Source organism: Prionailurus bengalensis, chromosome E3 (genome assembly GCF_016509475.1).
Source record: "Prionailurus bengalensis isolate Pbe53 chromosome E3, Fcat_Pben_1.1_paternal_pri, whole genome shotgun sequence".
Classification (NCBI taxonomy): Eukaryota; Metazoa; Chordata; class Mammalia; order Carnivora; family Felidae; genus Prionailurus; species Prionailurus bengalensis.
In genome coordinates this window covers 1,400,461-1,422,406 of record NC_057357.1, presented here as the reverse complement: position 1 = coordinate 1,422,406, position 21,946 = coordinate 1,400,461, and the positions used below count along the sequence as shown (strand labels likewise).

The 21,946-nt window shown below is 59.8% G+C and overlaps 1 protein-coding gene across 4 annotated transcripts in view; it reads left to right on the top strand.

The window, feature by feature from the left end:
- Positions 1-345: 345 nt before the first annotated feature.
- Positions 346-21,946, top strand: part of ADAP1 (ArfGAP with dual PH domains 1) — a 51,907-nt gene continuing 30,306 nt past the window's right edge. For 3 of the 4 annotated variants that reach the window (XM_043559512.1, XM_043559510.1, XM_043559508.1), the window contains exon 1: positions 346-551. In XM_043559512.1, coding sequence (XP_043415447.1) covers positions 470-551 — 82 coding nt within the window. In that variant the 5' untranslated portion in view covers positions 346-469. Of the gene's footprint in view, positions 552-16,406; positions 16,480-21,946 lie in introns of those variants that run through there. The other variant, XM_043559511.1, reaches the window with a different exon arrangement.

Here is a 21,946-nt window from a genome sequence, read left to right as displayed (position 1 = left end):
GCAAGGTGACAGGTGTCCTGTCCCTTCTGCGGCCCGGGCGCCCGCTGACGCCGGTGCCCGCTGGCCACCTCCTCCCGGGTGGGACGCGGTGCTCGCATGGGCGTGGGCGGCGGGCAGACCTCCGGGCTGGTCCCCACGCGCGCGGGCTGGGGGCCCGGGGCGGGCGCGGAAGGAGGCCGCCCGCCCGCCCGCGCCGCTGGGGGCCGCCCGCGGGCCGCGCCGGCCAGAGCAGAGCGCGCCGTGCGCCCCGGGCCCCGCGCCGGCACACGCTCGGCGGCCGCGGCGGCGACACGAGCGGCGGCGGCGGCGGAGCCGGGCCGGGCGGCAGGAATGCGGAACCGGCGCGCGGGCTGAGGCCGCCCAGGATGGCGCAGGGCCGCGGGCGGCGGGCGGCCTGCGTGGGGCGCTAGCGCGGCGGGCGCACGCTCCGGGCCCGGCCCCGGCATCGCGGGCGGGCGGCATCGCGGCCATGGCCAAGGAGCGGCGAAGGGCGGTCCTGGAGCTGCTGCAGCGGCCGGGGAACGCGCGCTGCGCCGACTGCGGCGCCCCGGGTAGGTGCGGGCCGGGCGGGTGCGCCCCGGGGTGGCTGCGGGGCCCGGGCGGGTGCGGGGCCGGGGTGGGTGCGGGGCCGGAGCCCGGGCGGGTGCGGGGCCCGGGCCGGGGCCGGGGAGGGTGCGGGGCCGGGATGGGTGCGGCCCGGGGTGGGGGCCGGCCTGGATGCCGGCCCCGGGCGTGGGGGGGGGGGTGGGCAGGAGGGCTGCTTGCGGCGCCTGCGTGGCTGGGGGGCGCGGGCCCGGAGTGCACCTGCACGGAGCCGGACGTCGCCTCCCAGCGGCCCCGGGGCCTGAGGCTGTGTCGTCTCCCTCCACCCCCACCCCCGCCCCCCACCCCGGGCTGCGTGTCTCGCTGTCACCCGCCGACCTCCGCCGCCCCGGACCTCCGCCGCCGCGTTGCGAAACCTCGGCTCCGCAGAGAAAGAGGAAATCGCGCGGGCGAGCGGCTGCAGGGAGGGAAAGGGCCAGGCGGCCCCGCGGGCTTCTGTGCGTGTGTGTGTGTGTGTGGGGGGGTCCACCTGGCTCCCCGCCACCTAGAGGTGACGTCATGGCCCCCACCTCGAGCCACCCTTTCGCCGGGGGATCAGGGGGCAGGGGGAGCAAGGACCGGCTGGGTCCCCGTGAAGCCGGTGGGGTGGGAAAGGGCTCCCCCCTCTCCCCCCGCTGGTGCCGGCTGCGCTGGGCAGGCGGCCAGTCCAGGTGGCGCTCGGGGGAGGGGGCAGGTGCGGCCTGTAATGAGCTCGCAGTCCATCCACCTGCGCGGATCCTCCCGCCGCCGCATCTCCTGGACTTTGCTCCCCGGTGGCCCCTGCTCTGGGGTGATTTCCAAGGTTCCAGAGTCCTGAGTAGCTTCCCCTTCCTTCCTGGGGCTAATTGTCCTGGGATTGACAGGGAACAGACAGGCTGTGCCCTCGGGCCATCAGCACCTGCTTCTGAGCCCAAGGCAGCAGCCCCTGGGCCTCGCTGAAGGTGGGGGTGGGGCAGGAACGGTCCCTAGAGGCTCACCTGCTCCCCGCCTCCGTGGAGGGTGACCCCCCTCAGGTGCTGTGCCCCAGGCACCCCAGGGGGACACTGGACGCTCTGCTGGGGGCTTCTAGCCTGAGCTCCTCAGAACAAAGCTAGCACCCCATGGAGAGGCTAAAGGCCTGCATTCGTCCTGAGACACCAGTCTGAGACGTGCGTCCTGGGCACTCCCAAAGGGACCCCGGCTCCCCTCTGTCGCCCACCCGCTAGGCCGGGAGGCGTCTCTGGCAGCCCCAGGTCCTGGGAATCTGCTGGTCAGCGGCAGTGTTGGAGCCTGAGTGCCCCAGAGGGGAGGCAGCGACAGGCTTTTCCGGAAGCCGAGCAGCCTGAGGTGGCCGTTCTCCCGGCCCCCTGAGCTCGGGAGCCGCAGGGCCCACCCTGGTGGTGCGGTGGGGGCAGCACTGGCATCGCTACTGTGCCCTGCCCCCACCAGCTGGGCTGGTTCACCCCACGCTCTCCCTCCCTCTTCCAGACCCGTTCACTTGTTCAGGAAAGCTGGCCTCGCCGGGGAGAGGGCAGCTGAGAAAGGGCAGCCAGGATGTTCTCAGACGTGGGCTGGGGGCCCGGCTGGGGGGGTTGGGCCCCGTCCTTCCTGGTCACACTGCTTGGAAGCAGTTTCTTTGGACCCAGAGCCCCTCCCCCCCCCCCCCCCCCGGCTACCTCCGGGGCCCCCAGCCTGTAGGTGGGAGAGGGGGCTTCCTTGGCCTGTTGGGCCCTGCGGGGGGGGCCCTCCCCTCCAGTGGGCACTGCCTTGCCCCGCCCACCCGCTCAGCCGGCATCCGCCGCCCCGAGGCAGGCATGCAGGGCTCTGGAGTGGTGGGTTCTTGCAAGCCCAGCTCTCCTTGGCACTGGGCCCAGCCTCTCGTCTTCCAGAATCGACCCACAAATCAGTCCGCGACACCGGCATCTTGCCTGATCTGTCGGGCAGCCTTGTGGAGCCCGTTTCACAGCTGGGGAAACTGAGGCCTTGGAAACTTGAGCTGCCTCGGGGGACGTGGTGCTTCAAAGGCAGAGCAGGTCTCCTGATGCTGTAGCCCTGCCCCCCCCTCCTGGCCTCCCCCCTGCTCCAGGGGTGTGTGGAGGGGTGAGGCCTGCTACCCTGCCTCCTCCCTCGTGATCCCCATAGAATGCTCGCCTACAGTCCCTGCTGCTTGGATGAAGCCGCCTAGTCTGTCCAGGTTCTGAGCCACCGTGGGGTGCTGCTGCGGCCCAGATGGGCGACTGGGGGCCACTCTGTGGTGACACGGACCGGCTCGTGGTTGTCCTGACCACAGCCAGGGCAAGGGTCCCCGAGGCCTGGGCCCTGGACAGCAGGACATCAGGGCGGGCCTGGGTCGCCTCCAACACCCGGCCCGGTGAGGGTGGGGCGCCTTGCGGTAGATTTGGGCAGACCTGGCCGGCTGGTCGTGTGAGGGCTCCTGGGAGGGGGCAGTCCCTGCAGCCCCCACAGGACCTGCTCCCAGACCCTCCCTCCCTGTTACCTGCCCCAGCAGCGGGCCCCCCCTGCCTTTGAACACGGACGGGACCCGGCTGACAGCCTCCAGAGAAGCGTTTCTCGTGACAGGCCTGGGGGAGTAAGTGTGTTTGCATCCGTTTCTCAGCAAGGCCCGGGTGGGGGCCCCATCTGGAGGGGTGGGGCGGCCCGCACATCCTCCAAGCTGCCTGCCTAGTCGGGACAAGTCCTGACCTCGGGTCCGGTGCCCTGGAGGGACTTGGGGTTGTCAGCTGTTCACCTGGCTTTGGGCGTGGGCCATCATTCTGCGGTACTCTGATGGGCAGAGACACCTGGGGCACCAGGTAAAACTCATCCGGGCCTTCTGGCTTGAGCGGGCGGCTCAGCGAGCGGGGGTCTCTGTGCCCGGCCAGACAGAGGATGTTCTGGGCTGCCCCACGCACGTTTTCCAGAGCCGGGACCCGGAGGGTCTGGGCGTGACTGACCTGGGGGGTCCTTGCGGCTCAGCCGGGACCCGGCGTGTGCCCGCACGGCCTCTCAGGTGACCTCAGCACGAGCCCCTCCCGCAGCCCTGCAAGGCCTCGAGGGAGAGGCGACTCTTCCAAAATCAGAATCGCCGTAAGCCAGGACAGAAGCAGCTTGGCGGGGAGGAATTTCCGGAATGTGGCCTAGTTTGGGAGAGGGTCCCCTGGGTGGGCGTGTGGTTGGCGGAGGGCTGCTGAGGAGTGGGCCGGGCAGCCCCACCTGAGTTTTGGGTTAACCAAAATGCTGTTATTGTGGTAAAACATGGATATCATAAGAGCTGCCATTTTAACCATTGTAAGTGCGCAGTTCAGCGACAGGAGGTCCTTCTCGTTGTCACGCGGCTGTCCCCCCTGTCCGTCTCCTGGGCTCTGTTCATCCTGTCACTCTGAAACACGGACCCCCGCCCGCTCCCCCAGCGCCGGCCCCACCGTCTACCCTTGTCCGGGAGTCTGACCACCCTGGGACCGTGTGTAAGCGGGTCCCGGTGCGTGTCCCCCCGTGTCGTGAGTCTGATGACCCCGGGACCGTGTGGGAGCAGGGTCACGCAGTGTTTGTCTTGTGCCGGCTTATTCCACTCAGCCTCAGGTCCTCCGTTATCCACCTTAGGGGACCACGTTCTGCTCTTGTGTGGATGGGCCACGCTTTGTCCCGTCATCCACCCGTGGACACCTAGGTGACTTCCACCTCTTGGCTGCCATGAACGTGGGTGGGTGGGTGGGTCTCTGAGTCCTGCTTTCAAGTCTTGGGGGTGGAGACGGAGGAGGGGATCGCTGGGTCACGTGAGGACCCTGTGTGACTGGCGAGGGCAACCTGCAGCTGTTTTCCATACCTGGTTCTGTGCTGAGGCCACAGGCCAGCGGTCCGGTGTGTGTGTGTGGGGGGGGGGGGGGTGGTGCTTATGGCAAGGAGTGGTTGCTCAGGACGCAGCCACCGCCCTCACCTTTCCCCAGACTGCACCCCCTCCCCACGTGGGAGGCACAGCCACGGTGCCTGTCCTGCGGGGGGAGATGCACGTGGCTGAGATGGCCCCCGAGCCGACCCAGGGCTTCTGGGTTGACCAGAAGGGGCCCGGGCTGGCTTCTCCCTCCACACGGGTGTGTGAGCTGTGCCCACGTTCCAGCTGCATGTGGGGCGGGGGATGGGGTGAGGGCGACCCTGTCCCTGGTACCCTCCTCATTTGCTGCCAGCTTTGGGCTGTGTTTGCTAAGCCCTGGTCTGCACCAGGTGCCCCCCTGCAGGCATGTCCCCTGTTCACTTACTCCCCATGCCTGTGAGCTGGCTGCACGGTCCCAGCTCGCCCAGGCCCCCCAGTACCCCCCCAGGCCCCTGTGCCCAGCCAGGCCCAGGGGTGCAGGGGGAGGGTGTGGGCTTTCTCGTCTGCTGCTCTCTATGAGGCCCAGGACAGTGGCTGGGACAGGCTCTTCTCCCCCTTCTTTCTTTAAAAAAAAAAATTTTTTTTTTAAACATTTATTCATCTTTGAGAGACTAAAGGAAACAGAGTGCAAGCAGGGGAGGGGCAGAGAGAGAGGGAGACACAGAATCCGAAGCAGCTCCAGGCTCCGAACTGTCAGCACAGAGCCGGACGTGGGGCTCGAACCCATGAACCGTGAGATTGTGACCTGAGCTGAAGTCGGACATTTAACCGACTGAGCCCCCCAGGCACCCCTTTCTTTTTATGGTTTTAAAATAGGGGCGCCTGGGTGGTTCAGTCCGTTAAACGTCTGACTCTTGATTTCGGCTCAGGTCATGATCCCAGGGTCGTGGGTTCAAGCCCCGCATCGGGCTCTGTGCTGGCAGCTCGGAGCCTGGAGCCTGTTTCAGATTCTGTGTCTCCCTCTCTCTCTTCCCCCCCACCCCCCCACCCCCGCTCATGTTCTGTCTCTGAAAAATGAATAAATGTTAAAAAACATTTAAAAAAATCCTTTAAAGCTGAGCTGTGACTCACACACAGCATTCGATTCGGGTCAGGTGTACAACATAATGATCCGATATCGTGCGTGTTGCCATAGGACCCCCACAGTAGTTAACGTCCATCGCCACACAGTTACAACTTTTGCTCGTGTGGAGAGCTTTCAAGATCTACTCTCTTAGCAACTTGCACCTATGCAATCCGGTGTCATTAACCGCAGTCCCCACGCTGTCCCTTACACCCCCGGGTCTTACTGTCTTACACCTGGAAGCTTGTGTCTCTGGACCCCCTTCACCCGTTTCACCTGCCCCACCGGGAGCCACCGATCTGGCCTCTGTATCTATGATTTCAGGGGATTTTTCTTAGATTTCACGTGTAGTATTTGTCGTTTTCTGTATGGCTTATTTCCCAAGCCACGCCCTCCAGGTCCATCCATGTTGTCGTAAATGGCAGGGTTTTCTTTTTTTTTTATGGCAGAATAATTAATACGTATGTGAACGCATTTTCTGTGTCTTCTCGTCCACGAGGGGAAACTTACCTGCCTCCGCGTCTTGTCCCTTGTGAATTATGCTGCAGTGAACACGGGGGTGCAGATACCGTTCTGAGTTAGTGCTTTTGTTTCCTTTGGGTAAATACCCAGAAGTGGAGTTGCTGGATGTTACAGTACGTCTATTTTTAAGTTTTGAGGAACCTCCATAGCGTCTCCCACAGTGTCTGCACCAGTCTGCATTCCCACCAGCGGTGCGAGGGTTCCCTTTTCTGCACATCCTCACTGACACTTGTTCCTTCTTGTCTTTTGGACGGTGGCCATTCTGACAGGTGCAAGGTGGCATCTCACTGTGGTCCTGACTTGCATTTCCCTGATGAGGAATGATTTGAAAATTTATTTAATGTTTATTTATTTTTGAGAGAGAGAGAGAGAGAGAGAGAGTGCAAGTGGGGGAGGGGCAGAGAGAGAGGGAGACACAGAATCCGAAGCCGCTCTAGGCTCCGAGCATCAGCACAGAGGCCGACATGGGGCTCCAACCCACGAACCGTGAGACTGTGACCTGAGCCGAAGTCGGACGCTTAACCGACGAGCCCCCCAGGCGCCCCAATGCTGAGTGATGGCGAGCGCCTTTTCCTGTGCCTGTGCCTTCGCTGGAGAAATGTCCAGTTTCTAATTGGATTATTTGGGGGTTTTGTTGTTTTGTTTTGCTGTTGAGTTGTATGAGTTGTTCATATATTTTGGACATTAGCCCCCATCCGAGATCGGATTTGAAAATATTCTCTCCATTCCACGGGTTGTCTCTTCATTTTGTGGATGGTTTCCTGTGCCGGGCAGAAGTTTTGCAGGTGGATGGTGTCCCACTGCTTTCTCAGAATTGCTTGGCTTTTTGGGGTCTTGTGTGATTCCATACAAATTTTGGGACTGTATGCTCTATTTCTGTGAAAAATGCCATTGGAATTTTGATAGGGATTGCTCTGAATAGTAGATCGTTTTGGGTACTGTGGACATTCTGACAGTATTAATTCTGCCTGTCACGGGCACAAACTCTCTTTCCATTTATTTGTGTTGTCTTCAGCTTATTTCTTTAAGATTAAAAAAAATTTTTTTTCATGTTTATTTATTTTTGAGAAAGAGACAGAGCGTGAGTAGTGGAGGGGCAGAGAGAGAGGGAGACACAGAATCGGAAGCAGGCTCCAGGCTCCCAGCTGTCAGCACAGAGCCCGACGCGGGACTCGAACCCACGAACCGCGAGATCGTGACCTGGGCCGAAGTGGGACGCTCGACCGACTGAGCCACCCAGACGCCTCTAAGATTGTTTTTTTTTTTTTTTGATGTTTATTTATTTTTGCAACAGAGAGTGTGAGCGGGGGAGGCGCAGAGAGGGAGAAACAGAAAATCCCAAGCAGGATCCATGCGGCAGCACGGAGCCTGACGCGGGGTTTGAACTCACGAGTCGTGAGATCATGACCTGAGGCGAAGCTAGGAGTCGGACGCTTCGCCGACTGAGCCCCCAGGCGCCCCTTTCTCTCGGGTTTTACGGTGTTCGGTGTACGGGCCTTTCGCCTCCTTGATGAAGTTTGTTCTTCGGGGTTTTATTTGATGCACTTGTCAGGGGCATTGTTTTCTTAATTTCTCTCTCCGATGCTCTGTTATTAGTGTGTAGAAGCTGATTTCTGTGCATTGACTTTGTGTCCTGCAGTTTCACTGAATTCATTTACCAGCTCCAGCAGGTGTGTGTGTGTGTGTGTGTGTGTGTGTGTGTGTGTGTGTGTGTCGGCTGAGCTGTCGTCTGCATCTCCGTCTCGCCTGGTTGCTCTGGCCGGGACACCCAGGACTCTGTGGGACAAAAGTGGAGAGGCTGGGCTTCCTCGTCTGATTCCCGATTTTCCAGGAGAAGCTCTCAGCTTCCCCCTGTTGGGTGTGATAGGAGCTGTGAGTTGTCACATGCGGCCTTTAGCCGTGTCTAAAGGACGTCCCCTCCGTCCCCGCTTTGTTGAGGGTGGTTATCAAAACAGATGGTGAATTTTGTCAAACGCTTTTGCTGCATCCATTGAAATCATCATACGATTTTAATCTTGCACTTCATGCATGCAGTGTGTCCCATTAATTGATTTGCGGATGTCAAATTGATTTTTTTTTTTTAAGGCGATACAAGTTTATTGAACACGCCAGCAGTGGACGGGACAGCAAAGGGGAGACTGACTGCTCGAATCGATTTCTTTTTCTCTTTAATTTTTTTTTTAATGTTTTTTATTTATTTTTGAGACAGAGAGAGACAGAGCATGAACGGGGGAGGGGCAGAGAGAGAGGGAGACACAGAATCGGAAGCAGGCTCCAGGCTCCGAGTCATCCGCCCAGAGCCCGACGCGGGGCTCGAACTCACGGACCGCGAGATCGTGACCTGGCTGAAGTCGGACGCTTCACCGACGGAGCCACCCAGGTGCCCCTCGAATCGATTTCTTGATCCAAACCCGCATCCCTGGAGTAAATCCCACTCTTTTGGGGCGTGTGACCCTCTCAGTGCGTTGTTGAGTTCGGTCTGCAGATACATCACCGAGGGCTTTTGTATCTGTGTTCATCAGGGATATCGGCCTACGATTTTCTTTTCTTGGGCCGTCCTCGTCTGGTTTTGGCCTCAAGGTGGTGCTGGCCTCATCAGGTGAGTTTAGAAGTGTTCTCCCCTCTTCTCCGTTTTGGTATGGATCGGTATTATTTCTTTAAGTGCCAGTAGAATCCACCAGCCAGACCACCTTTCGCCGGAAGGTCTTTGATTACAGATTCAGTCTCCTTGCTGGTCACCGGTCTGTTCGGATTTTGTACATTTTCACGACTCCGTCTTGGTAGGGTGTACGTTCCCAGGGATGTTTTAGTTTCCTGCTGGCGTGCAGTGGCTCCTCCTGGTCTCTTGTGATCCCCAGTGTGTCTGTGGTGTCAGTGGCACGACTCCTCTTCGTTTCCGATCTCATCTGAGTCCTCTCGCTGCCCCTCTGTGTTTCTTGTTGAGTCTGGCTAAAGGTTTGTGCTTGTATTTCCCCCAAAGCGGCTGTACGTTTCATTGATCTTTCCATCGCCTTTCTCATCTCTGTTTCATTCATTTCCACTCTGCTCTTGGTTATTTCTTTCCGTGTGCTAACTTCGGGCTTCTTTGGTTCTTCTTTTTCTGGTTCCTTGAGGTGTGGAGTTAGGTGGCTTATGAAAGATCTCTCTTGTTCCTTTTAAAAAAAAAAAATTGTCAATGTTAGTTTATTTTTGAGAGAGAGACGGTGTGAGCAGGGTTGGGGCAGACAGAGAGGGAGACACAGAATCGGAAGCAGGCTCCAGGCTCTGAGCCGTCAGCACAGAGCCCCACGCGGGGCTTGAACCCCCAAACCGTGAGATCATGACCTGAGCTGAAGTCGGACGTTTAACCGGCTGAGCCACTCAGGTGCCCTGTTTTTATGTCTGTTTTGATTATGGTGGCTTTGCATTAGTTTCTGAAATCATGAGGTGTGAAACCTCCAAATTGGTTGTCCTTTTTCAAGATTGTTTTTGCTCTTCAGGCTCCCTTGAAATTCCATATGAATTTTAGGATGGGTTTTCCTTTCTGCAAAATATGTCATTCGGAATTTGATCGGGATTGGGTGGAGTCTGTACATTTGCTTTGGGTCATATGGAATTTTGACAGTTGCTTTTTTTTTTAATTTTTTTAAATGTTTTTATTTATCTTTGAGACAGAGACAGAGCATGAACAGGGGAGGGGCAGAGAAAGAGGGAGACACAGAATCCGAAATAGGCTCCAGTCTGAGCTGTCAGCACAGAGCCCGATGCGGGGCTCGAACTCACAGACTGTGAGATCATGATCGGAGCTGAAGTTGGACCCTTAACTGACTGAGCCACCCAGGCGCCCCTGGAATTTTGACAGTTTCAAGTTTTCTTGTCCATGACATGGAATGTGTTTCCATGTATTTACATCTCTCATTTCTTCACACAATGTTTTATAGTTATCATCCTGCAAGTTTTTTATCTGCTTGGTTATTTCTTAGGTATCATATTGTTTTTGATGCTGTTGTAAGTTACTTTCGGATCGCTTATTGGGTGTAAAAATGAGCCTACTGGGGCGCCTGGCTGGCTCACTTGGGTGACCTCAGACTCTGGCTCAGGTCGTGATCTCACGTTTCGTGAATTTGAGCCCTGCCTCGGGCTCACTGCTGTCAGAGTGGAGCCCGCTTCGGATCCTGTGTCCGCCCGCCCCATCTCTGCCCCTCCTCAGCTGGTTCTCTCTGTTTCTCTCTCAAAAATGAATAAACACGTTAAAAAAAAAATGGGAGCTCCTGTCTGTCTGCTCTGCCTCTGCCCCACTTGTGCTCTCTCTCAAAAAGTAAAATTTCTTTTATTAAAAAAATAATAAATAAAAATAAACATGCAACGGATCTCCATGTGCTGACTTTGTGTCCCGCTCCTTTGCTGAATCCACTTGCTCCGACGGCTGTTTCGTGCAGCCCTTGGGGCTTTCTGTGTGGCGGGACCACGTCCTGCGCAAACACGGTGTTGCTGCTTCCTTTGCGCCCTGGGTGCCTTTTCCTTCTCTCTCTCCCTGCTTGCTCTGGCCGGAGTTTCCATTCGGTGTGGAATGGAGGCGGCGAGGGCCTCCTCGCCTGTCTGCTCCTCGAGGAGGAGCTCTCAGGGTCTCGCCCCTGCGCATGACGTCCCCCGTGGGCTCTGCAGAGACGGCGGGGACCGTGTGGAGGTGGCTCCTCCCGTTCCCGGTTGGTTGAGTGCCGTGATGACCGCGTGGGGCCGGCCAGGGGCCGATCCCGCGTCCGCGGAGGTGGACGATCCGTGGGTCTTCCCCCCTCTGCCCAGGGGCCGCGCACCACCCCCCCCCCCCGCCGGCCTGTCGTGGGGAGCCCTCCTCGCGGTGCAGGCGCGAGGCCCCTCGGGGCACGTCGCCCGTGCGCGCGCTGTCGCGGTCTGTTTGCCGGCGCTCTGCTCGGGCGTTTGCATCAGCGCTCACGAGGGGTGGCGGTCCCCGATCTCCTCCCGGCGCCTTGGGCTTTGGTATGGGGCTACGCCGGCCGCCTGGAAGGAGTTGGGACGCGCTCCCTCTTCCTCAGCGTTTCTGGAGAAGTCTGAGAAGGCGTGGGGTGTCCTTGAAGCGTTCGGCGGGCCTCGCCAGTGAGGCCGTCGGGACCAGGACTTTGCTCTGTTCGGGGGGCGGGGGTGGTTCCCGAGGGGGCTCCTGACTCGTTTACCGGCCCGTGCACACCGTGCATTTCTTCGCGGGTTCGTCTTGGCGGCCTTTCCGCTTCCAGGGATTTATCCACTTCATCTTGGTTCCCCCGTCGTCGGCGACCTTGCTCACAGCGCTGTCTCCCGGACCCTTTGATTTCTGGTGGCAGCGTCCCCGCTTTTGAGTCTGATTTTAGTGGCCCGAGTGGGTTTCTTAGTCCGTCCGGCTCAAGGCTCGCCAACTGCCGTTCTTGTCGAAGAGGCGGCTCTTGTCGGTTTCGTTGACTTTCTCTCCTGCGTTTCTACTCCCTCCGTCATCAAGCTCGCTCCAGTCTCCCCTCCCTCGTGCCGCCTCGGGTCTGGTTTGTTCTTCTTTGTCGGCTTCCTTCCGCTGTCCGTGAGGTCGCGGGCCGGACCCCTTCCTTGTGCTTTAACGGCGGCGTTTGAGGCGCCAGACCCGCCCTTGGCCCGCTCGGCTGCATCCCGTGTTTTGTGGTGTTTCGTCTTCCCCCACCTCGAAGTGTCTGCTCACCTCCCTTGCGGCTTCTTCTTTGGTCCACTGGTCGTTCCGTAAAAGCGCGTTGCTTCCACGAAGTCGTGAACGTTCCACTTTTCCTTGTGTTGACTTCTCACTGCATCCGCCCTGTCGCGGCCACAGAGGACACCTCGTGGGAGACCGATAGGCGGCCTCACGTGGGGTCGGTCCCGTGCCGCGTCCCGTGGGCACCAGGCCAGAACGCGTCCCGGTCGGCGGCGCGTGTGCTCGGATCTGGTCGTTTGCGTGAAGGCCTCGTTTCCCGTGTCGGACTTTGCCGTCCGTTACCGCGAGCGCGGTATCGAGCCCCCCGTGTGCCACTCGAGGCTGTTTCTCCCTTCACCCCCGCCGGGTTTTGCTTCGTAGGTCGTGACGGTGCGGCACGAGGCGTGAGTGTGTGTCACGTCTTCTGGCCGCACCGAGGACTTAGTGACGTGCAACGTCCTTCTTTGTCCCTTGGGACCTTGCTCTGACTTCGAGTCTGTTTGTCTGGCGTCCGCGAGACGCTCCAGCCTCCTGGCGGCTGTGCGCACGAATCTCCTTTCCCGCCTTTGACCGCCACCCCGTCGTGTCTCGACCTCGGCTGAGCCTCCCGCAGACGGCACGGGGCTGGACCACGGGCTGTCACCCAGCCCGCCGCTCCCTGTCTGTGGATCCCAGAGCTTCCCGCGTTCACCTTTCCCGTGGACGGGGATAAGGACGGCCTGCCGTCCGGCTCGCGCTCGTCCCGTTGTGTGTGGCCTGCGGCTTTGCCGCCCCTCACTTCCCGCGTCCCTGTCCTCTCTCGTGTTGAGCTTCTGTAGTCGAGTGTTGAAAGTCCCCCCCGGTTCCCTTTTGTGTATGTTCTGTGTCTCTTTGTGGTTGCCATGGGGATTCCATCTAACATCCGAAATCTATAACCTCCTGGATCCAATTTATAGTAGCTGAGCTTCAGGAACGCGCAGAAACTGCTCCCTCGCTCGGCCGGGACCACACCCCGTGGCTGCAGATGCCACGGTCTTACCTCTTGGTACACCGTGTGCCCTGAGTCATAAATAGTCATTCTTCTTTTTGTATTTATTTTATTTAAAAAAATTTTTTTACGTATTCTTTGTTTAAATTTCTTTTTAATGTTTATTAATATTTGACAGAGAGAGACAGACAGAGCACAAGCAGGGGAGGGGCAGAGAGAGAGGGAGACACCGAATCTGAAGCAGGCTCCAGGGTCCGAGCTGTCAGCACAGAGCCCGACGCGGGGCTCGAACCCACGAACCGTGAGATCATGACCGGAGCTCAATGAAGTCTGACTCTTAACCGACTGAGCCACCCAGGCGCCTGCTAAAAATTTTTAAGGTCACCTCTACACCCAATGTGGAACACAGACTCGTGACCCCAAGATCAGAGTCACGTGCTGTAGGGGCGTCTGGGTGGCTCAGTCACTTAAGCGACTTGGCCCAGATCTTGCCTTTGGCCCGGATCATGATCTCGTGGTTCGGGAGTTCCACTCCCACACTGGGCTCTGTGCTGACAGCATGGAGCCTGCTTGGGATTCTCTCCCTTCTTCTCTCTCTCTGCCGCTCCCCCCACCCCCACGCTGTCTCTTTTAAGTTATTTATTTTGAGAGAAAAATTTTAAATGCAGTAGTTTCTTATGTAGAAAATAAGATTTAGGGTAAATACCAAAGTTAGAGCAACAGTGACTCTTGCTTTGATAATTGTTTTTTTCGTTAAATGAATTAGTCTTAACTTCCGTAGAAAACCGTTGTTTGAATGCCTTTCAGTGTCTAACAGCACTAGCTTCTATAATCGCCGCGTTATTTCCTTCTCCGGAGATCTTCGTCTCCGTCCGGCCTCGTCCTGTCGTTTCGCCTGCAGGCAGGTCTGGTCACAAACTCCCTCGGCCTCCGTTTAGCTGGGAAGGTCTGGATTTCTCCCTCACTTTCGAAGGACAGTTTTGCCAGAAACAGGATTCCCGGTTGACGGCCTTTCCCTCTGAGCCCTTTGCACATATCGGCTGACGGTCTTCCGGCCTCTGACGTTTCCGAGGAGAAAGCCTGCTCCTCATCTATTTGGGGACGTGTCGGAAGTGACCCGTGGCCACTGTCCCGCTCCACGGCCCTCGAGTCTGGGTTTGGACGTCGCGCTGTTGGGTCGCAGCGTTCAGGAGCCTCGTGGATGCGTAAGCTCCCGGCTCCCTGCGCCTGGGGGACTTTCCCGCCGTCATGTCCCCAGCTCGAGTCCCTGCCCCCGCCCGCGCGAGCCCCCACGCCCCGTCGCTTGGCCCCTGAGGCTCTGCTCACCAGGTCTCGATCTTTCCGAGTGGTCCTCGCCCCGCAGCCTCCCTGGGTCCCGCTGCTCCGCTCTGCCTCCGCGTCGCTCTCTGGTTCCTTTGTACCGTCTGTCTTATTCCTATCCCCCGTTTGTTTGTACATCGTTTTCTTGGCTTTCTCCACACTTTTCCGTTAGCTCCTCGAGCACATTTAAAACTGGTTTTTGCGTCTGTGTAACTTATCTGCTACGGAATCTTGGTCAGCGGCACATTTTGTTCATCTTTTCCTTCGAATGGGCCTTGCGTGTCTGTGTCTCTGCCCCCTGACTGTTTTTCGATAAGGTGGGAGCTTGGAGATCAGGCTCTCCGCTCGTCCCAGGGTTTCGTCATTGTTTTTGTTTATTTATCTATTATCTCTCTGTCATCTCTCTGTTTATTTATTGTTGGAAGATGTCCGCCAAGGATCAGCCTGAGGGTAAACTTAATACCTTCCTGGGTCTTAGTTTTTCTCTGGCGATTTGTGGTCACTTTAAAATCGTTCCTGTCTCTGCCGGGGTTTTGAATATCCCGGTCTCTAAGGTCTGCCGTCCAAGGGGGCAGAGGGGGTGCTGGGCCTTTATGCCCTTGGAGGTCACTTGAGCGGGGGGTAGCGGCCGCCCACCTCCTGTTTGGAGGCAGCCGTCCGTGGAAAGAGCTCGGAGACGATATGTGGAGGACGGGGTCCCCGATGCCCACCTGTGTGCTGGGCCGCCGCCTGCCCGGGGCCAGGGGTCCACAGGCGTCGCTGCTCCTGTGCTAAGAGCTGACATTGACCACTGACCGCAGTTTTCCATCCAGGCCTCCCCTGGTCTAGAACATTCAGCTCTTCGGGCACAGGCTTTGGTGGAGGGATGGGCTCTACACGATGTGGACGTGAGGGGCACAGGCCGCGGGGCTGTGAGGAGAGGGGCAGCGAATGGACCGGCGGCCCCTGGCGTCGGGGCAGGCCGCGGGGGAGCGCAGGTGCTGAGGTGGCCAGCGTGGGGTTACTGGCAGTGACCAAGGTCAGGGTGTGGTCCTGGGGTACGGCGAGGGTGTCGTGAGGGTGCCACCAGGACGGGACGTGGGGAGAGGTGGGTAAGAAAAAGGGGTGTCCAGTGCCGGAGTTTCCGGAATTATCCACAGAGGAGGGGAGACGGCTCCCCCGGAAGGCGGGTGGCCCCGGCCGAAAGGGGAAGCAGGGGGGGCTGGTGTGTCCAGAGCCAAGGGTGGGGGACGGGCTCATCGGTGACACAGTGACGCGGGGCCTTGTTGCGGCTCTCGGGGAGAGTCCCCGGCCGACAGAGGTGGGGTGGACGCCGGGAGACCGTGGGGGGACTTTGGAGTCGTTCGGACAAGAGGTGACGCCGCGGGAAGCGGTCAGATTCTGCGCATGTTCTGAAGTTCGGGGAACAGCGTGTGCTGCGACCTGGGGCGTGGGGTGCCGACAGGGAGAGGCGAGGCCACTGCAGTTTTTGGCCGAGGCTGAAGGGAGTGGGGTGGAGACCGGGAGCTGGCGTTAGGGTTGAGAGGTCGCCACAGACCGGGGGGCGGGGGGTGGGGAGACACGAGCTCGGGGCTGAGGAGCGTTCTGGAGAAGCGGCCGGAGGTAGAACCCAGGTAGAAAATAGCCGACGGTGTGCACCTTTTTCCGTTTCGTGTTTTTCTTCGCCGAGGGGAAAGTCACACAAACGGAATCGACCAGTGAAAGCCAACGGTTCTGTGGCGTCTGTCCTATTTCCAGGGCCGTGCGGCCTCCGTTCAGCTCCACGGTTGGGTGTTTATAGCCGGGGGACCAGACGGGGCGCCACGGAGAGCTGGGGAGCTGGCGGTGGGCGGGAAGACCACCGGGGGTGCGCAGGCCGGCCGCGCGCCGCCCCGTCCCTGAAGGGCTCGGGTCGGCACCTTGGAGGCCAGCGGTGTCTGCGACGGGGCTTCGGTGAACGCGGGGGTGGAGGCCGGAAGGTACCGTGGGGCCAGGACGGGGAAGGGAACGTGCCAGGAGGAGGCCCCTGGGCCAGGTGGGCCGGAGGGGAGGGTCGGGAGGGGAGGCCGGGTCCTCTGCGGGGGGGGGGGGGGGGAACAAGGGCAACGTGGGAGCCTCCCTCCTCCAGGTGCCACAGGGCCGCTAAGCGCCACTGTGTGGATGGCTCCTCCTTGGTGGCGGCAAAAGTGCCCCCCCCCCCCCGGAGCTTGGCTTCTGCTGGGTGGGGGGGGGCACGAGATAAACCAACAGCAGGGCGGCTGTGGGGGAGGGGCCGCCTGTGCCCTCCCCCCTCCCCGGGCCCACTGTATGTCTGGACCTCAGCCCCCCTCACTCCTGGGCCTCGGCGTGGGAGGGGCGACGTTCTCTGGGGCCCCGGCCACCGGGCTGTGCCAGACCACGGTTCCAGACGATACCGGCTCAGTCCGGCTCAGCCCCAGGATGTGTCTCACCTGCCCAGGTGCCTCCCTTCTGCTCCAGGAAATGGTGAGGGGCTGAGTCACCTCCAAGCCCTGGGAGAATGCAGAGCAGAGGTAGATGGAGGGCAGTGACACCCCGGAAGGCACGGGAGGGGGGGAGTGGGGGAGGGGGTCGCTGGGGGAGTCGGGAAGAAGCTGGCAGCCTGGGGTTGATGGGCAATGTCACCCCAGAGGGCGAGGCCCTGGCCTGATGTGCCGGCAGCCCTGATGTCGTGGGTTTGGGGACGGGTAGAACTGCAGGCTCAGGCCCATCGCCCCTCTGCGCCCCTCTGCCCCCCCTGCCCCCCCTCTGCCCACCTCTGCGCTCTGGCCCCCCTCTGTCCCCACCTGCCTCCCCTTTGCCCTCCTTTGCTCCCCCCGTGTCCCCCTCTGCCCCCTCTGCTGCCTTCTGTCCCCCCTCTGCCCCCCCTGCCCCCCTACCCCCTCTACCCCCTGCCCCTGCTCTGCCCCCCTGCCTCCCCTCTGCCCACCTCTGCCCTCTGGCCCCCCTCTGGCCCCACCTGCCTCCCCTTTGCCCTCCTTTGCTCCCCCTGTGTCCCCCTCTGCCCCCTCTGCTGCCTTCTGTCCCCCCTCTGCCCCCCCTGCCCCCATACCCCCTCTACCCCCCGCCCCTGCTCTGCCCCCCCCTGCCTCCCCTCTGCCTACCTCTGCCCTCTGGCCCCCCTCTGTCCCCACCTGCCTCCCTTTTGCCCTCCTTTGCTCCCCCCGTGTCCCCCCCTCTGCCCCCTCTGCTGCCTTCTGTCCCCCCTCTGCCCCCCTGCCCCCCTACCCCCTCTACCCCCCACCCCTGCTCTGTCCCCCCTGCCCCCTCTGTCCCCCTTGCCCCATTATGCCCCCCTCTGCTACCTTCTGTTCCTCCCTGCCTCCTCTTAGCCCTCCTCTGCCCCCCGTGTCCCCCTTTGCCCTCCTCTGCCCCCCCCCGTGTCCCCCTCTAGCCCCCTGTGTCCCCCTCTGCCCCCCACGTGTTCCCCTCTGCCCCCCCCCCGTGTCCCCCTCTGTCCCCACAGGTGCTGGAGGCTCACTCCAGACCCCTGGGCAAGGAAGTCCTGATCCCTGGTGCCCGAAGAGAGGAGGAGGGCAGGCTCTGGACAGCTGTGTGTCTGGTTCTGGGGAGGGGGTGCAGCCAGAGCAGAGCCTGGGAATAGGGTGTGGGACCCTCCTGCCTGGGGTCAGGGGGTTCTGCTGCTGGGATACCCCTGCCCCCCCCCCCCCCCCGGAGGGGCTCTGAGCTTAGGAGCGTGACATGTGGACATCCTACCCCTGGTGCCTGGCTCTCATATTGGCGGGGGGGTGGGGGGGGTGCATGTGCACCGGTGGGCAGACCTGACTGTGCTCCAACGGCCTGAGAAGGAAGCCCACAGGCCCAGCCCTGCCACTTGGAGAACTAAAGCATCAGCCCCATCCTTCTTCCCTTGGGGACCTCCCGCCAGCCTTCATCCAGCTGCTCCTGTCCTCCGTGCACGCGCACACAGGCCCACTCTGGAGGCCCCACTCTGGAGGTGACGGTGACCTCCTGAGAGTCTGCCCAGGGGCTTTCTCAGGGAGGAGGGAGGGGCTGGGAGCCCAGGGAGTCTCTGACTCCAGGAGAAGCAGGAGCACTTGGCGAGGAGTTAGTCCACTAACCTGACTCCTGTGGGGGTGCTGGTCCTGGTAAGACGTGGGCACCAGCAGAGGGCCAGTCTGTTGGGCACTGGCCCTCTGCCCTCTGTTGTGGTGGTTTTAGGGGCACGCGGTGGTGGGAGGGGGGAGGGTCCCTCTGCTGGAGCCCAGGAGTCTTACAGGGCTGCTCAGAATCACTTCCAGAACTCTCCTTCCAGAGTCAGGATCCTTCTTTAAAATAAGGGCTTTTGTTTGTTTTTAACTTTTTGAGTTCAGGGTCTTTTCTGTTTTAATTTTCTTTAATGTTTATTTATTTTGAGAGAGACACAGAGCATGAGCAGGGCGGGGCAGAGAGAGAGGGAGGCACAGAATTGGAAGCAGGCTCCAGGCTCTGAGCTGTCCGCACAGAGCCCAACGTGGGGCTCAAACCCACGAACCATGAGATCGTGACCTGGGCCGAAGTCGGACGCTTAACCAACTGGGCCACCGAGGCGCCCCTAAAGTAAGGGCTCTTGCCTTCCCAGGCCCCAGGCCCAGGGGTGATGTTTCAAGTGTGTGTTGCTTGGACAGGGCCCTCTAGGGTCACTGAGTCCGAGGACAGCAGGACCATGTCCCCGGCTGGCCCCAGGGGGAGGCAGGTGCCCCATGCCTCATCTTTGGGATTACAGGCTCTCAGCCCTGGTGGTGCGCTCGCTGGGGCTGCCGTGAGCCTACTGTGCGCAGGCCCCTCACACAGGCGGGCTGGCCGGCCTCCGAGTGGCACTCAGCCGCCGTCCTGCGTGACCACAGAGGGGACATTTGGGCAGGATCTTCGCTAGGCAGATGGCACCCCCACACAGTGCTGTGGAATCATTAGCCTGAGGCTTGGGCGGGAACCGCACTCTGCACCTTGGGTCAAAGTACCCCTCTTTCTGGATCAAGCCCTGCTTCAGACCCTGCCGGCCTGGAAGACGGGCCCCAGGCTTCTGCTTCCTTCTCCCCAGCGGTCCAGCCCAGTCCCGCCTCCTGCCGGCACTTCTCCTGGCGGCCTTGGCCTTGGTTCAACGCAGAGCTCATCTGTGGGGTGCGGTGAGGGCTCCCCAGGCGGGGAACCTCTGTCCCGTCTGTTACGGGTTTGTGAGGCGAAGGCGTACGCGGAGGCTGGACTCCTCTTCCACACTCCCCGCCCCAGGAGGGGAGGCTGGAGGGGTGGTGGGCAGTCCGTCATCTCCAGGGATGGCGGACGGGCGGGCCTCGCTGGGTGGGATCCCAGCTGTGCCCAGCCTGTGCCTGTCACCGGTCGTCTTGCTTCTCCGGGCCTGAGGTTTACGACCCGGGGGAGGCCGCGAGCCCCTGCGCCCATCGTGAGGGTGTTCAGAGAGGCCCGGGGTCCCCGCACCTCCCCCTCCTGCCCCTGGAAGGGTCGGACCCGAATGTGAAGTCACTCCTCTAGTGGGTTTCCACGGGTGCTGGGAGCCCTGCCCGGAGGCGGGGCCACTGTGCCCACCCCCCTGTGTCCCTGTGCACCTGCCACACGGCCCCCTGGGAGGCCACCCCCGCCCCCAGGACCTCTTTCCCTCTCCCCTGCCTGGTCCCACAGCCCGTGCCGCTTCCCACGCTCCTGGCACCTGCCTGTGCTGAACAGGGTCCAGGCGGGTTCTGGGAGACAGGTGCCAGCCTGGTCCAGCTCTGCCGCTGTGTGACCTCAGGCGAGTGTGTGACCCTCTCTGGGCTTTATATGCCTTGTTCTGTAGAAGTAGACTACTAGTAGGATGGGCAGAGCTACGGGACCAGGTGGGACAACGTACTTGATCTTTAGCCCCAAGCGAGTGTGATGGGGGTTAGTGCCCCTACCCCAGGTGGACGAGATGGCCAGCACGTTCCTGCTTCCTGCTCCACGGTCAGGCCGCTGGATGGGCCCACATCCAGCAGGTCCCTGCCTGCCCCGCAGAGCAGGGCGCACCGGGGTGAGAGGCCCTGATTTCACTGCTTCTCCGGTGTCTGGGGTAGGGCTGGGGTCTAGACACACCTCCGCTTTCTTAAATTCACCTTTACCGAGGCGTGAGTTACACACAAGAAAGCGCACCCCGTCTAAGAGTGCCGGGATGCTGGGAGGAGAGGCTGGAGGGCGGGCTGCCCTGGCCCCAGAGCTCCCACGCCCGTCCCGCTTCCCGGATGGCCAGCCAGGCACTACCCGTGCCAGGTACCGCCCGCACGTCGCCTCTGCTGGGTCGATTCCCTCTGCCTCTCTCTCTGATGGAGTTCTTTTCTTCTGAGTTTGAACAGTTCTTTATGTACTTTGGACGCAAGTCCTTCGTCAGATACACGATCTGCAAAACGTCCCCGGTGCGTCGCCCTCAACCGGTGTCTTTCAAAGAGCAGATCTTGGGGCGCCTGGGTGGCGCAGTCGGTTAAGCGTCCGACTTCAGCCAGGTCACGATCTCGCGGTCTGTGAGTTCGAGCCCTGCGTCAGGCTCTGGGCTGATGGCTCAGAGCCTGGAGCCTGTTTCTGATTCTGTGTCTCCCTCTCTCTCTGCCCCTCCCCCGTTCATGCTCTGTCTCTCTCTGTCCCCCAAAAAAATAAACGTTAAAAAAAAAAAAAGTTCAAAGAGCAGATCTTTCTTGGGGCGCCTGGGTGGCTCGGTCGGTTAGGCGTCCGACTTCCACTCAGGTCATGATCTCACGGTCCATGAGTTCGAGCCCCACATCGGGCTCTGTGCTGATAGCTTGGAGCCTGGAGCCTGTTTCAGATTCTGTGTCTCCCTGTCTCTCTGCCCCTCCCCTGTTCATGCTCTGTCTCTCTCTCTCTCAAAAATAAATAAACGTTAAAAAAAAAAAATCAAAGAGCAGATCTTTCCAAAAATTCTGATGAAGCTTAACTTGTTTAATTTTTCAGTTTTCTGTGGCTAACAAGGCTTTGCCTAACCCAAGGTCCCAAAGGCCTCTCTCCTTTTCTTTGGCAAGTTCCTTGGCTCTGGGTCTTACCGTTGGCACCGCGGTGCGTCGCGAGTGACTTTTCGTACGTGGCAGGGGGTGTGGATGGCAGTTTAACATTTTTGCAGATGTTTTCCAGCTGTTCCGGCGCTATGGGCTGAAAGGTTCTTCTTTCTCCCCTGAGTTGCCTTTACACCTTTGTCAACAATGCGTGTGGACTGTTTCTGGGTCTCTGTTCTGTTCCACTGAAACCAAGTAGCGTTTGTCCCTTTTCCAGGTTGTTTTGGCTACTCTACGTCCCCTGTAGTTGCACGTGAATTTTAGAACCGGGTTGTGAATATATACTTTAAAATCCTGCTGGAACTCTGATTGGGATCACTGAGTCTCTGGGTTAGTTTAGAGAGAATTTTCATCTTCATGATATTGAGTCTTTCAACCCAGGAAAACTGTATCTCTGCGTACGTATTTAGGCGGTCTGTGATTTATCCCAGCTACACTTTGTAGTCTCCAATGTGCTGTTTTGCATATCTTTTGTCATTTTACCTGTAGGTATTTGATTTTTTCAATGCTTCTGTAACAATGTTTTTAACTTTTCATTGTAGTAAAACACATAAACATAAAACTTACTGTTGTACCCTCTTTTTTAAAAATTATTTTAAACGTTTATTCATTTTTGAGAGACAGAGAACGAGCAGGGAGGAGGGGGGCAGAGAGAGAGGGAGACGTAGAATCCAAGGGCTCCAGGCTCCAAGCTGTCAGCACAGAGCCCAACGCGGGGCTCGAACTCACGAACCGTGAGATCGCGACCCGAGCCGAAGTCAGGCGCTCAACTGACTGAGCCACCCAGATGCCCCTACCCTCTTTAAGTATAGTTCAGTTGCATTTAAAATATTCATATTGTCGGGGCGCCCAGGTGGCTCAGTCGGTTGAGCGTCTGACTTCGGCTCGGGTCACGATCTCACGGTTCGTGAGTTCGAGCCCCGCGTTGGGCTCTGTGCTGACGGCTGGG